Raw genomic sequence first — 15,535 nt, forward strand, 5'->3', positions numbered from 1 at the left:
TCACTCCTCCTGTTATAGGCCGCCTCCGTGATCCAGTGGTAGAGCGTCCGCCCGGAGAGCGGAAGATCCGGGGTTCGATCCCCGGCCGCGTCATTCCAAAATACGTTAAAAGATATTATAGCTAAAATGGATAGAATTATCATTAAACCGCCCGCACGTTATCAGAAATGAGCGGACCACTGTAACTTGATAATACCCTCATATTGCTTGACGACGGGCCATTATCAAGCCCGTTGTTAGGTGACGTCATAGGGTAGAGAAAATGACGTCACGTATTATAGTGACGTCATCAAGGTGGTAGTCCAGCATTTGTTTTATGACGTTTCCATATTTGTAAAATGTGGTCAGTGACATTCGTGTTGATTGCAGTAAGTGTTTCAAAACCGAGGTTGTTGTTTCTTTTTATTTGATAAAATTCCATCCATTTTAGCTATAATAACGGTAACACTATTTTTCAGGGCATTATCATTTGAAGAAGCTCGAGGTCTTCCATTAACTGCCCGACGAAGGAGGTAGTACTTGTTGTTACCCTGTCTGGCGCTCGGCATAAGGGGCTAAAACAAGGACTGGTCGGCTCGGAGTCAGTTTACTGTGTCTGAGTGGGGTATTCATGTTAAACTGCAGCTTGGTATCTCAGTGAACTAGCACTGTAAATCGGCATCAGTCCGGACTAGTACAAGCAGCCACACACACAGATACACGTGCATGCACGTCGCTTTATAAGTGCAATAATTTTGGACGCGACGTTAAACCCCATTTCACCTCACCTTTATCCTGATTTAATTCAAAGGCATTTGAAAAGAAGACTTGATTATAATAAGATAAAAAAGACATTTAAATGAACAATGAAGCTATCAAATGTTTTACTGTTTTTTGTCACCATATATAAACGTTTAATGGTGTTATGAAATTCTCGCAATGATCAATTATACGTGGTGTTATTAAGATATGTGCTGTGTTGACATTTCATCTGCCATGTAGAAAGTATTATATACATATTAAGCAACAGGAAACGTAGTCGCTGACCTCGGTGGCCGTGAGTCACCTGACACAGTAGACGACAATCACCACGCACACACACACAACCAACCTTGGGACGCAATAGCTGAACGTGGGACGGTTTTTACATATATATAGGAGTCAATATCCGTAGGGCTTATAGTTCCACTTTACTTACACAAAGAATGAACATGCTAGCTCTGGTCCTTGTGGTGTTACCACTAGCCACGTCTCAACTCATGGGGGGACCCATGGCTGTCGACGTGAACAGGGACGACATTCAGCAGATGGCAAGCTTCGCCCTAACCCAGCTGAACACGCTCCTCGGGTCACAGAATACTCTGGTGTCTGTCGTGGATGCTAAAACTCAAGTAGGTGTCAAAATGCCTTTTTTTTACCTCTGCATTAAATAGGGACGGCGGGGTAGCCTAGTGGATAAAGTGAAGGCTCGGGTTCGAGTCCTGAAATGGCTCATTTCTAGTGTCCTCCGCCGTGATATTGTTAGAATATTGCTAAGAGCGGTGTAGATATAAGCGACAATCTATTTTCCATATTTATAAGACATGCCTGCCAAAAAGCAGAGTTGATTGTATGATTCCGAGTGTATCATAAGTATCTGTTTATGAATCACTATCAAATAGTGATGATACCAGGTGTTCGCGAAAAGGGGAGCGTGACATGCCCCACCGGTGGCAACCGTCACAAACACATGCAAAGGCAAGTAAATTGTTCACCTTAAAAAACCAAAACACGGGACAAGTCAAAATAGGGAATTGCATCAGACATCATTCTTGTCACTGATGCGTCAAATTTGGAAATGTACTTCATGTGTGTCTACCATAAAATATTTTGAAAGCTTAACTGAGAAACTGAATGTTGCAACCTGAATCAAACAGCTTCTATAGTATGGTACGATGTCCTACAAGTCACCGAGTCTAGGCCAGACAGTCCTGTGGTTGATAGTATGATACGATGAACTACAAGTCAACGAGTCTTGGCCAGACAGTCCTGTGGTTGATAGTATGGTACGATGACCTACTATTCACCGAGTCTAGGCCAGACAGTCCTGTGGTTGATAGCATGGTACGATGACCTACTAGTCACCGAGTCTTGGCCAGACAGTCCTGTGGGTGATAGTATGGTGCGATGACCTACTAGTCACCGAGTCTTGGTCAGACAGTCCTGTGGTTGATAGTATGATACGATGACCTACAAGTCACCGAGTCTGCTATTTGATTGTTATCGAACAACATCAGATCATCGATATACCTGAAGCTAAAGTTAAACCTCTTTTGTAAATTTCCTTTTTTTTAACTTTACCAATCCGACGAGAAACTCTGATTTATATGCATACAGAACCAGATCAGCAAGTAGGGGAGCAGAAATGGTGTTCAAATGTTTTACCTCCAAAGCGTACATTGATGTTATCAAAGGATTTGTTTTTGGGGAAAAAATAGATTTTATGCTTATAAAAAAGTGGACAATAAACTATTTGGGGATTGAATTTAGGCACCGTGAATAAAAAAAAGATATATTAGGGTGTCATCATATAAAAATAAATTAAATTGTATATTTGACTCAACTAAACATAATCTATTCTGAGAACTAACGCATTTCATGTAAATCCAGGGGTTGGTCTTTTTATTATTGTCATACTTATTACAGCCTTATTTTTATTTGTTGGGAGCCTGGTGAGGACGCTGGGGGAGATTAGGTCTCCTGCATCCCAAGCTTGGTTTAAGAGCCAACAGGAGGGTTTGGTCAAGCTCTGACCGCGTGCCATCAGGCCCCGATAGCGGATCGTTGCTCATGCTATCGCTTACTGGTTTGCCTGGTTCAAACACGATTAATTACAATCGTCATAACATTGCTGGGAAACTGCTAATTGCGACGTTAAACAACATTCACTGTTTATCAACGACACCGGGGGGAATTGCACCGCTTCCTATAATGCGTGTGATTCTGTACTATGTTTTCCAATGTTGATAATTTGAAGTAATATTATAATTGGCCTTTACTTCGCCATATCCGAGTTCGGAACACGAGAGTTGTGTTTCAGCTGCTGAGGTTTTTTTTCTTCTTCTTCTTCACAGGTAGTCTCTGGCGTCAACTACTTACTGACCCTCGAGATACAGAACGGACAGCAGGTGAGTTCTCTTCAGATTTTTACACATTGATATGCCTGCACTCACTAAGCTTACATGTCCTCATTATTGGGTGACTCAGCTCTTAAGATTTCATCGCTCACGGACTATCCGTTGTATTCCGGTATGTAAAGACCCGTGACCCCCCCCCCCCCCCCCCCACACACACACACACACACACTCACACACACACACTTCTCTGTGTGGACATCCCACTGGTAAAAAACAAGCATTCGTCGATGTACATGAATAGTTGATAGTTATTATTGCTCTCTCATTCACTACGTCTGCTGCCCATCAACATCTGGAGACACCATCCCAACTGTTGTTGCTTCTGTCCTTGTTGGTCCAGACGATTCCATGGGACGCAGATAGGGGTGTTTTAGGGTCCCGCGAAGTGTTGCAGACGAGTAGGGTCAAAGCCGATTACGCCGCTTTGAACAATATCCCATCCATATGGCGATTGTGTTTGATTTAATTTTCTTTTTTTAAATCCTTATGACACAATTGCGGTCATGTGTTCTAGACCCAGATCTGCACTGTCACCATCTGGTCACGTGCATGGCTGAACGACAAGCGCGTTACCCATCATGCATGTACTACACGCAGCAAGCGGGCCGTGCTTGTTGGTGCTCCAACCCCCGTCGATGTCAACCGTGCAGATATCCAGAGGATGGCGACCTTTGCTGTGACTACACTGAACGGCCTACAGGGGGCCCAAAACAGTCTGGACCAAGTCATCTCTGCCAAGACCCAGGTGTGTTAGAAGGCCGATATAATTTGTCATTTGTTTATATTTCATTATTAAGAGAGTTTACTCTGGCGTCAAAACAACAATCTTATCATATTTCAGGTGGTTGCTGGCACCAACTACATTCTGAAGATCCGCCTGATCGATGGAACCCAGGTATGTCTCATATGGAATAATGTGGATTAGCAGGGATTTCTTATGTCTAATAGTCTTATGAGTATTTGTTAGACAAAGAAGAGGGTTTCACAAACCTAATATATTTGGAGTTTTCTCGGCAATGTGCCATGAATGGCGAAAACTGAAGCTGAGCTAATTCCAACCAATACATCTAACCACTCGTCCTGGTCGTGTAATGGATCACTGTGTCCAGTCAATACATCTAACCACTCGTCCTGGTCGTGTAATGGATCACCGTGTCCAGTCAATACATCTAACTACTCGTCCTGGTCGTGTAATGGATCACCGTGTCCAGTCAATACATCTTACTACTCGTCCTGGTCGTGTAATGGATCACTGTGTCCAGTCAATACATCTAACTACTCGTCCTGGTCGTGTAATGGATCACCGTGTCCAGTCAATACATCTAACTACTCGTCCTGGTCGTGTAATGGATGACTGTGTCCAGTCAATACATCTAACTACTCGTCCTGGTCGTGTAATGGATCACTGTGTCCAGTCAATACATCTTACTACTCGTCCTGGTCGTGTAATGGATCACCGTGTCCAGTCAATACATCTAACTACTCGTCCTGGTCGTGTAATGGATCACTGTGTCCAGTCAATACATCTTACTACTCGTCCTGGTCGTGTAATGGATCACCGTGTCCAGTCAATACATCTAACTACTCGTCCTGGTCGTGTAATGGATCACTGTGTCCAGTCAATACATCTTACTACTCGTCCTGGTCGTGTAATGGATCACCGTGTCCAGTCAATACATCTTACTACTCGTCCTGGTCGTGTAATGGATCACCGTGTCCAGTCAATACATCTAACCACTCGTCCTGGTCGTGTAATGGATGACTGTGTCCAGTCAATACATCTAACCACTCGTCCTGGTCGTGTAATGGATCACCGTGCCCAGTCAATACATCTAACCACTCGTCCTGGTCGTGTAATGGATCACTGTGTCCAGTCACTACATCTAACCACTCGTCCTGGTCGTGTAATGGATGACTGTGTTTCAGACCCAGATCTGTGACGTGACCATCTGGGACCAGCCTTGGACCCAAATGACCGAGTTGACCCGCAATAGCTGCACCAGCGCCACCAAGTGGAACGGGAGTGAGTGAATGAATATTGCTTAACGCCGCATCAGCAATTTTGCAGGTATTCGCGGCGAGAAATGTCTTTTGTTGTAATCATATATCAACCAATTCAATAAAAGTGATGTTGAAAATCACTAAAATCTCAGTCATGTATCACATTCAGAGGTAAAAGATTGACTGTTCAGGTAAAAATCCGTATTTTATCATAGAGAATTTGATTTCCTTTAAATACGCTAAAATCAAGTGATTAGAAACTGTGGTAAAAAGTTCAGATAAGGTATGAACATTATCATAAAAACGTTGTCTGACAAGTGCAAAATCAACACATTCCATCAGAATGTGCTTCATAGTAAGAGGGCTATGGCAAGATATACAAAAAGGTGGATCTTCTATGGAAGCGTAGTACGGCCACGGTGAATTGTTTTGTCTTTGTATCTCCTACGTAGGACTTAGTATGGCCAAGAATCACTTATCTACTACGTACGACTTAGTATCTCCTACGTTCGACTTAATATCTTATACGTAGGGCTTAGTATCTCCTTCGTAGGACTTCCTATCTCCTTTGTAGGAGATAGTAATTCTAGTCCATACTAAGTCCTACGTAGGAGATACTAAGTCCTACGTAGGAGATACTAAGTCCTACGTAGGAGATACTGAGACAAAAAATATTTTCACCATGGCCCTACTTCGCTTCCGTAATCTTCACCCTTCAATAAAAATGAATGTGTATAATAACTGTGGCCAATGGCGGCACCGCTGTAAAACAACTTCACCATGACGATATAATCTGCTTTACAGTTGCCACTGATGCCAACATGACTGGCCAGCCAACAAAAAATTATATCTTTTCCAGCCACGGATAAATTGAGATGACACCTTAAAATTTCAACTAAAAATGGTTGATCCACTTTTCGATTTTTGATTGCCTGGGACAAACTATCAGATAATATGAGAAAACTGCTTTTAGAAGACTGTTCAGTATATTGCAAAGCTAATAATATAGCCTGAGCTTCTGCCGTAAATATCGAGCTTTCGTCAGTTATACGTATAGACACTGTATACTTGTTAGCAACAGCTGCAGCAGACACCTTTTCACCATCTTTTGAACCATCAGTGTAAATACTGGTATAAGAGGAATATCGGTTCTTCATAATTGATTAGTGTCAGACTTCTTCTTCAGGTTCGGTAATTCTAAATTAACATCAGGTTGAATCGATTGCCAATGAGGCATTTCTGACATTTTGTATTCGACAATGGCAGCGAGATATATATGGGCATCCTTGATATGGGATTGCATGCGAATGTCCAAGTGGTGGGATTGTGTTTGGATTTCTGATATATAAATACTGATATGGAGCATGGAAGATATTGTTAAATGCTGGATTAGAAGGATTGGAGCGGAGGTTATATATATAATATATAGTAATGCCAGTTCCTCTTAGGCTAAGACTGGGTTCATTGGCTTCCACATATAGACTGTCAATTGGCGATGTCCTAAATGCTCCAAGACACAACCGAAGTCCCTGATGGTGAATAGTGTCAAGTACTCGAATGTATGATTTACGAGCTGAACCATAAATGAAGCAGCCGTAATCAAGTTTAGACCTTATCAAAGTTCTATAGAGATGTAATAGTGTTTCTTTATCACAACCCTATCTAGTATTTGACACTACCTTTAAAATGTCAAGCGCTTTCAAACATCTAGCTTTAAGATTTTTAATGTGAGGTATATATGATAACTTTTGATCAAAGGTAATGCCACAAAACTTGGTTTCTTTGACCACTTTTATTGGAATATTATTTAAAGTTAATTCTGGATCTTTATGCAGTTTCCGTTTGTTGCAAAAAAGAACACAGCAGGTTTTAGTTTTGGAAAATTTAAAACCATTTTCTAAGGCACATTATTGTATTTTCTTGAGACAAAGTTTTAAATGTCTCTCAATGGTTTTCATATTTGCACCACGGCATGAAACATTAAAGTCGTCAATAAACAACGAACCACTAATATTTTCATTTAAAACTTTAGCAAGATTGTTGATTTTTTTGCTAAAAAGTGTCACTGATAAAATACTGCCCTGAGGGACCCCCATTTCCTGATCATATATCTCAGACAATGGGGAGCATACTCTAACTTTAAATTTTCTACCTTCTAAAAAGCGAATGATGAAGTCAGGCATACGACGACGTATACCCATGTCGAGGAGATCTTTTAATATACCATACTTCCATGTGGTATCGTAAGCCTTCTCAAGATAAAAAAGGATCGACGCATGCTGCTTGTTTACAAAGGCATTCCTTACAAATGATTCCAATCGGACAAGATGATCGATGGTGCGCCACTGGTGTCTAAAACCACACTGAATGTCAGAGTAATCAGATTATTTGATTCAAGAAACTAAACGTAACGCCGGTTGATCATCCGTTCCATGGTTTTACAGAGACAACTAGTCAGAGCTATAGGTCTGTAATTAGAAGAATCTGTGTGATCCTTACCTGGTTTAGGCACAGATATTATAGTAGCCTCATGCCAGGAAGGTGAGAAGTTACCATTTTCCCATACACTTTTAAATATGGATAAAAGGGTTAAAAGAGAAGGCTCACTAAGATGTTTCAAAAATTGATAATGTACGTCATCTGGACCGGAAGCTGTATCATGAGGCTTGTTCAAAGCCTCTTGTAACTCAGTCAAGGAAAAGGATTCGTTGTAATCCTCTGAACTATCAGACCGAAAATTCAGATTTTGGAAATTGTGGGTCATAGTTGGCAGATAAGGAATTTTGGCTGAACGTTTCTGCCAACTTATTAGCAATATCCTGTTTTGATGTCAATACATCATGATTAGATTGTATATGCTGAATATTTTTCTGAGACATTTCCTTTGGTCTTTCTTATCATATTCCATACTTTAATAAGAGGGGTACGAGAATTTATTTTCGAAACAAACATTTTCCAGCTTGTACGTTTATTTTGTTTAATTGTTCTACGAGCCTTTGCTCTTGACATTCGTAAGCAGTTTAAATTATTGGCCGTGGGGTGTTTATTAAACACTCTTTCAGGCTTTTTCCTATTTTTCCTAGCTTTTCTACAATCATCATTATACCATGGTGTTTTTACATTTGGATTTGTCGAGGTCTTGGGGATGGTTTCTGTGGAAATGTTAATTAATTTATCCGAAACTGACCTGATCTGATCAGAATCATCAATGAAATTTTCAAAGGTCAATTCATCACTGTACATGGTACTAAAGGTTTGCCAATCTCCCCTGTTAAGTTTCCATTTAGTAATGGGTGGGTCCTGACAACGAACGATAGTTTTGAGTATGGTTGGGAAATGATCACTCCCACATAGGTCATCATGTACTGACCATGAGAACTCATCCCAAAGAGACTATTCAGCAAAGGCTAAATCAAGAGCTGAGTAAGTACCAGTCGCTGGATGTAAATACGTGATGCTACCATCATTAAATAGACAGAGATCATGCTTCTGGAGCAACTTTTCAAGTATTTTCCCTTTATGATTTTGATCACCCGAACCCCATAATGGGTTGTGAGCATTACGATCGTCCATAAGCAAAAATGGCTTAGGAAGTTAGGTGATAAGAGTATCTAAATCTTTTATCTGAAGTGCAGTGGATGGGGGTAAATACAGAGAACATAAAGTAATAGTGATATGCAGAGTTAATCGTACTGCAACCGCCTGTAGGTTGGTATTTAGTGGTACAGCACCGTGTAATGTTCCTTGCCGAACGAGTAAACTGGCACCACCCGTTCTTTTACCATTTGTAACCTTCGGATGTGGATGAAACATATGATATTGACGGAAGTCAAGATTATCACATGCTCTTAAATATGTTTCTTGAAGACGGGATTAAATTCTTTAGATAGAAGTTTAACCTCATCAAAATTCGCCCTAAGCCCTCGACAGTTCCATTGTATAATTGTGTTTCTATGCATTAAGGTGCAATGACAGGAGACCGGTCACAGCGTTTTTTCCTAGGGGAATGGCTCGTGTGTTTTGTGGAGAAGACACATCCATGTCCTCGAACACACCAAACCTATTAAACATAGTAACAGGATCTCTATGACCCTTAGGGAGACCGTCTGATTTGCCTTTGTTGTTTGAGTAGTCAACATTTGCATTTGATTTCTTAGCTGGTTTGGGGGTAGGTGTATGAGAACTGGCAGTTTCTAAAACAGTTGCTGAATTAGCAGAAAGTAAAAGTATTTCAGGTGATTCCGTTGTGGTCCATGTGTCTGACATCCGACAGTAGTGTGTGAAACAGGCCAGGGAACAGGCCGTGAATTTGGTCGTTAAACAGCTGCAGAGTAAGAATTTCGAACACACTGTTCTTCATCTAAAACAATCTTCTTAGCATCCTGAAAAGAGATGTTCCGGTCATGTTTGACTTTTACAACCTTTGACTCACGTTTACATATTGGACATTCTTTTGACGAGGAAACATGGTTACCGCCACAATTCACACATGAGGGATCTTTAACACACTCAGAACTGTCTGCACAATTGCCACCACAGCGATGACACGCAGCCTATTTGTCGCATGTACATATCAATCTTGATACTACCATATCCTGCTCGAATTGAAGGTGGAAGAGTCGGAGTACCTAATAGTAAACAGGTACGTATTGGTCTTGGTGACCTCACAACTTGAAGTACTGAACATGGCCAACTTTGCCTTGGGCGAGATCAACGGACTGCAAGGTTCCCAGAACAGCATGGAACAAATAATCTCAGCCAAAACTCAAGTAAGGCCAGCATTGACTTGACATATGTTGATATTACTCATAATTCTACAAGATCGTTTGGCTGTATACATGTCCCATAACCAAAGCTTACTTGTGTCAAGGAAAATGGTAATGTATCAGGCCTATACCAGAAGCAGCATGCAATCATGATATTTCTGCGACAAATATTGTAAGAGGTTGCCTTTTACATAAGTTATTTCTTAAGCAGTACATAATTATAAACTCAGTACACACAGCGAACAAGGGGGAAACTTGTGTGTCTCTCTACACCCTCAAACGTTTCAGGTTGTTGCTGGAGTGAACTACATCCATACGTATTAAGGTGAGTCCTGTTTTATGACATTTTCTGAAAGATATCAGATACATTTTGAGGGTGGTTTGAGGGTGGTTTGAGGGTGATATACTTTATGTTGTTGTTGTTGTTGGGGGGGGGGGGGGGGGGGGGGGGCCACTGCTGTGGACGTCAACTGTACAGAGATTCAGGAAGTGGCCAACTTCGCTGTCTCGGAGATCAACGGACTTCAAGGAGAACAGAGCTCTCTGGTCAAAGTCGTTAACGCCAGAAAACAAGTAAGGACGTTTCTGTTAATGTGTGTCATTATTCAATAATGCATAGGATAGTATTGAAGAACAGTTAATGGAAATACATTTTTCAAATACTATGTTTGGAACGTTTTTCTGCGTGTAGATCTACAATCATCACATTATACCCATTAATGTATGTGTCAAAGAAATGGATTCAAACGCACGACGTCTTTAAGTTTCTAAAAATTCTGTTTTGTTTGATTGTTGTTAAACACCATACTCAGCAATAGTCAAACTATATGACGGCGGTCTCTAAATCATCGAGTCTGGAACAGACAATCCAGTGATTGATAGCACGAGCATCAATTCACGCATTTGGGACATGATGACATGTATCAACCAATTCAACGAAATAACTTGTTCTAAAATTGTGGTGTGATCTCTGATTGGTATGGATGGAACCTGACCATGCGATCCAGTTAGTAGCCTCGTACGACAAGCATGGTCGCCTCTTACGACAAGCATGGGTTGTTGAAGACCTATTCTAACCTGGATCTTCACAGGTCGTCTTCCATTAGGAATATACACTGTTGGTATCCGCACTTCTGGACACGCAGTACAATATAAGAAGTCATATAAAAAATTAACGTATTTATACACTCTCTTTAGTTTTGTTAACATAGACGTCATAGACCGTGAAATGAAATGATCTACCCCTCAGCATGATTATATGAAATATTAGGCAAATATATGGTCCTCTTAAGCCTTAACATCAAATTATCACTCTTTAAGGCCGTTTACATGAAACCGGGCTATTTGTGTGTGTTCATGTTGGAATACAAGGAACGCCTAATGATTGCTCCAAAGATATAACCTTTGGTAGCCCACACTATCGAATCCTCTAGGTGTTGTATTTGATGTAAGGTCATGTTATTCTGTTGTTGAAGATTAATTTGACTGTCTACAGGTTGTGGCTGGCATCAAGTACTCGTTTGACCTTCACCTTGTGACATCCTCTTGCATGAACAACGGCGACAGCACCGGCAAAGGAATCACCGATTGTCCCGCCAGCAACAGCATGCCCCAGGTAAACAGAGATAAGGGCCATGTTCTTCAGAACAAGGTGTCGGGGAAAATAAGATTTCTCGTGATGGTTTGTTTTGTTTTATTAAGTCTTTGTTATTTAGGTTGGTGAGTCTTTGTTTCTTTGCTGCAGCATATGACGTGCACGGTGTCGGTGTGGTACCAGGCATGGAGTGATCCTAAATATCAGCTGGTATCCGACTCATGTGGACAACTGGCCTAGGTTTGCTATATTGTTTTACCCATAGGGACACAGAGATAGAGGATAGTATTTTCAGTTAATCTCACTGAACATTATTTGCTTAATTCTGATTGGTTTGTTTTTCCCAATTGTTCCTTTGTTTTCATTGTTTGTAAAGATGCCGGTGGTTCATGACGTCAAAAACAAACTACATGTAATATTTAGAATAACCTGCTCGCAACTCAAACTTACCAATTCTTCCTCGTAACTCACAGTTATTCTCTAAACGCGTGCCTTGCTCCAGGTCATTAGTGATAACCTTTCCTAGATAAGCACTCCTTCTGTTACACATATATACAAAAAGAAAAATGTTAAGCACTCACATATTTATGAACCATGACAAATGGCAAAAATCTTGGCATGGGATGACTGACCACAGGAGCTGGACGATACCAATGTCATTGTATAGAACAAACATTTGACAACAAATAAAGAAAATATTTGAGAGTTGTGATTGAAATTTACTGACAAAAACATCATGTACTGTTTTTGACCTGAGACAATACCTAAAAAGGTAGGTAGCTGCAGAATTAAGTAAACGAGCTACGTTTGATGTTTCATGTGAAAATGTTCCTTAAAGTCTCTGCTTGACATGCATCTTCCCGAGGCAAGAGAGTTAACTGACTTTAAAAGTCCAGTTTCCACCCTTGCCGAACTAGGCTGGAATTCCTGGGCTCGATCGAGTTATGTCCTTTCTAAGGCTCTCCTATCGACCAATCAGATTCAAACTCTCGTATCACTTGCATTTGTTTCAAAGAAAACGGTGGCGCCCAGTCAAGACTATCTGATCGATAATCAAGATCTATATTGTGATAAAACGAGTCTTACATCGCGAAGCGCATCAAATCACGTGAGCACCTTGATTAAAAACATGAAAAGATTTAGAAAATATCTGTTGACAACAAGTTAGCGGTGCACATGCTTTGTAAATCCTGCAGTCGACCGAAATCTGCATGACACTCTACGAACCGGATTTCGATTTCGGTGCGCGATTTTGTTGGTCTACGCATAGACTCGTTAGTCCAGCCAAAATCTAACTCCAAAATAGCAGCCTAATTCGGCAAGGGTGGAAACTGGACTTTCATAGTCAGTAAACTCTCTTGCCTCGGAAAGATGCTTGACATGACACGTGAAACAGATCAGTAGCGGATATATAACAGCCACGTGCCCGGATGAAGCATTCCACCCTACGTCTCATGTCTCCAGTCAGACGTTGGATCTGTTGATGGGTCAACAACAACCACTCCTGATGCAATGCTGCTTCCAATTGGCGTAAATCTTGTACAAGAGGATCTCGTGCCGGTATGTGCCGCCCCAGAATATCCCAAACATGTTAAGAAAAACATGGTTGTCAAAATGAGGAACGACTTGCCTCAAAACGTCCCGGATGTACTGATCCCCAGTTAAGTTGCCCCTTATAGTGACCAAATCCAACCTGCAATCATGAGAGATATACCCCCAAACCATTACCGAGCCCCCTCCATATGCAACAGTCGGTTTTATGTTCCTGGGGGTGTAGGCCGCGTTCCGGTGCCTCCAAACTCTGGATGTTCCATCTGTGACGTGGAGCAGAAAGCGACTTTCGTCTGACCAATGGATCCGTCTCCAAGCTCTCAGATTCCAGATTTGTCGCGCAATACACCATGCTAAACGAGTAGCTGTGTAGTGATCTCTGAACAAGGGACGCTTTATGACTCGTCTAGTCCTCAGTCCTGCTGCTTTCACTCGGTTCCTGACGTTTCTGGTGCTGAAACGACGATTGGGCAACCACAGCTGTTTCAGACGAGTACTTGTTAAAAAGGGTTCTCGGCGTATGCGACAAAGAAGGAGGTCTGAGCATGTTTCTCGACTGTCTTGTGGCGTTTGATAATCGCCTTCGAGCCATGGTCACACAATGTCATGGAATAACTGTTTAAAACCGAGCTTAAGAAAGCAATTTTAACGTTTAGATATACTGCTTTTAGAGATACTCGAGGGTAGCATGCTGCACTCGGCATACCATGCATGGCACGTGAGCTTTCGTCATGCATGGTGCATCTTCTCCATAATTCATCTTCAACATAATTCTTCCCGTAGTTATATCTATCATGACTGTTACAAATATTGAAACCAAACAATAATGAAATATATCAGGGTGTGCTTTACTTTTTCTTTGTGTATAAATCTTCTGGTCGGACAAAGAACATCTGTCAGATGAAGGTGTTTTGTGTCAGGAATGCATTCCACATTTATAATTATCAGAACGTTTTAAGCAAATTTTAAAAAGAAACACTTGTTTCCTCTTCACTACCGAAAATGATTTGAAGCTGACATTTTATTTATTGTGTGTTTGAATATCTTTTCAGATGGGTTCAAACCTGTCCACGGACTGTGCACTCTACTTCAAATGATTTGCTGTTTTCTTGTCAATATATAGTGTTGTTATTTTTCATAGTTCATGTTTTTGTTAACAAATAAACATTTTGCACTAAATACTATTTGATTGTACCAGCTGTGTTAACTTTAACTAGTATTTCATGTGTTACGAATATGCATTCAGGATATCATTTGCATGAGAAGCAGTGTTAATTAATTTATATATGTTTACAAACGGAGATACGTCAGATAGTACATGTTATGCAGTTATGCATCTGAAAGATCAACACCAAAGGTTTCATAAACGATTCAAATCTCTATTAATCTCAAATGTCACACTTGTATAACAATAAGAAGAAGGTATATAATGTAGATTTATTAAACAAATCTGTATCCATTTTCCTACAATAATAATCTCAACGAATAGAGACTTAGTGTTTATTTATCATGTAAACAAAAACAGAAGCAAATCATTGACAAAATATGACACAAGCTCATATTATGTTTCAATACTGTAATTTATACAATGACAATAACTATACTGTGTGTATTTGGGGCAGTTGACCTTATACTGAATAAAATCTGCCAGTCTGTATTTCTGCATTGTGACCAATAATCTGATTATAAATGTACACCCGATAGGACGAGATGGTAATGTCAATATGCAAACAGGCAGGGTTACATCGTATCCTTTCCAATCGGTTACACCCATCACAAATACATGCAAAGGAAAGTCAAATGTTTACCTGAAATAAACGCAGAAACATGTGGTACAAGTGAATGGCTTTCTGTCAAACTTTTAGTTGTATTTTATTTATGAACTCGAGGAGGCAGTTTGTAAGCACACTGATCCGGTGACCTTTAATATGATGCAATGCGATTTGATTCGATTTGAGTTCCCATGTGGACAAATAATTCTTCAGCAACAGCCACATCCACAATAGGTTTCCCCAACAGCACGCTTATGGCTGATATTAGAGACTTCGTACCCCATATACCCCCTGTACACACATAGGGATTTCTTCTTACATATGTTTGGGTGACATTGAAGGTGAAATAAAGTGTGAAAATTATATGACATTCAGTGACGACAACAGGTTTTCGCAAAAAGGTAAGCAGTGCTCCTTCCATCCAGTTACGCAAAAGTGCATTTTCTGATTTTGTTCCGACCAAATAAAGGCGATACGTTAAGTTTGAATTACGTCTGCTATGTATAAGTGCAGAGATTCTTCTGCTTATAAGTACCCATCACAAACACATGCAAGGCAAGTCAAAGGTTCACCTGAAATAAAACATAGAAACACTTTTGTCATTGATGCGTCAAATTTGGAAATGCTCTCAACATATCTATGATAAAACGTTTTGAAGGCTTTTGTTAGGTCTTGAATGTTGTGACACTGATCAAA

At 40.6% G+C, this 15,535-nt stretch overlaps 1 protein-coding gene and 1 long non-coding RNA gene across 2 annotated transcripts; both read left to right on the top strand.

Moving 5' to 3' along the window:
* The first annotated feature begins 1,041 nt into the window (after positions 1-1,041).
* Positions 1,042-5,293, top strand: LOC139442059 (cystatin-POGU1-like). Its single transcript, XM_071222843.1, has 5 exons — positions 1,042-1,370; positions 3,093-3,146; positions 3,670-3,900; positions 3,997-4,050; positions 5,082-5,293. The coding sequence occupies exons 1-5, from the start codon at positions 1,185-1,187 to the stop codon at positions 5,184-5,186; spliced, it is 630 nt and encodes a 209-aa protein (XP_071078944.1). The 5' UTR covers positions 1,042-1,184; the 3' UTR covers positions 5,187-5,293.
* A 6,114-nt stretch (positions 5,294-11,407) lies between these two features.
* LOC139442060 (uncharacterized) lies at positions 11,408-14,200 on the top strand. Its single transcript, XR_011651689.1, has 3 exons — positions 11,408-11,537; positions 11,667-11,756; positions 14,120-14,200. It is a non-coding gene; the product is annotated as an uncharacterized lncRNA (long non-coding RNA).
* The last annotated feature ends 1,335 nt before the right edge of the window (positions 14,201-15,535 follow it).

The sequence above is a fragment of the Haliotis cracherodii genome, unplaced genomic scaffold (genome assembly GCF_022045235.1).
Source record: "Haliotis cracherodii isolate W230 unplaced genomic scaffold, xgHalCrac1.p SCAF_5, whole genome shotgun sequence".
In the NCBI taxonomy this organism is placed as follows: Eukaryota; Metazoa; Mollusca; class Gastropoda; order Lepetellida; family Haliotidae; genus Haliotis; species Haliotis cracherodii.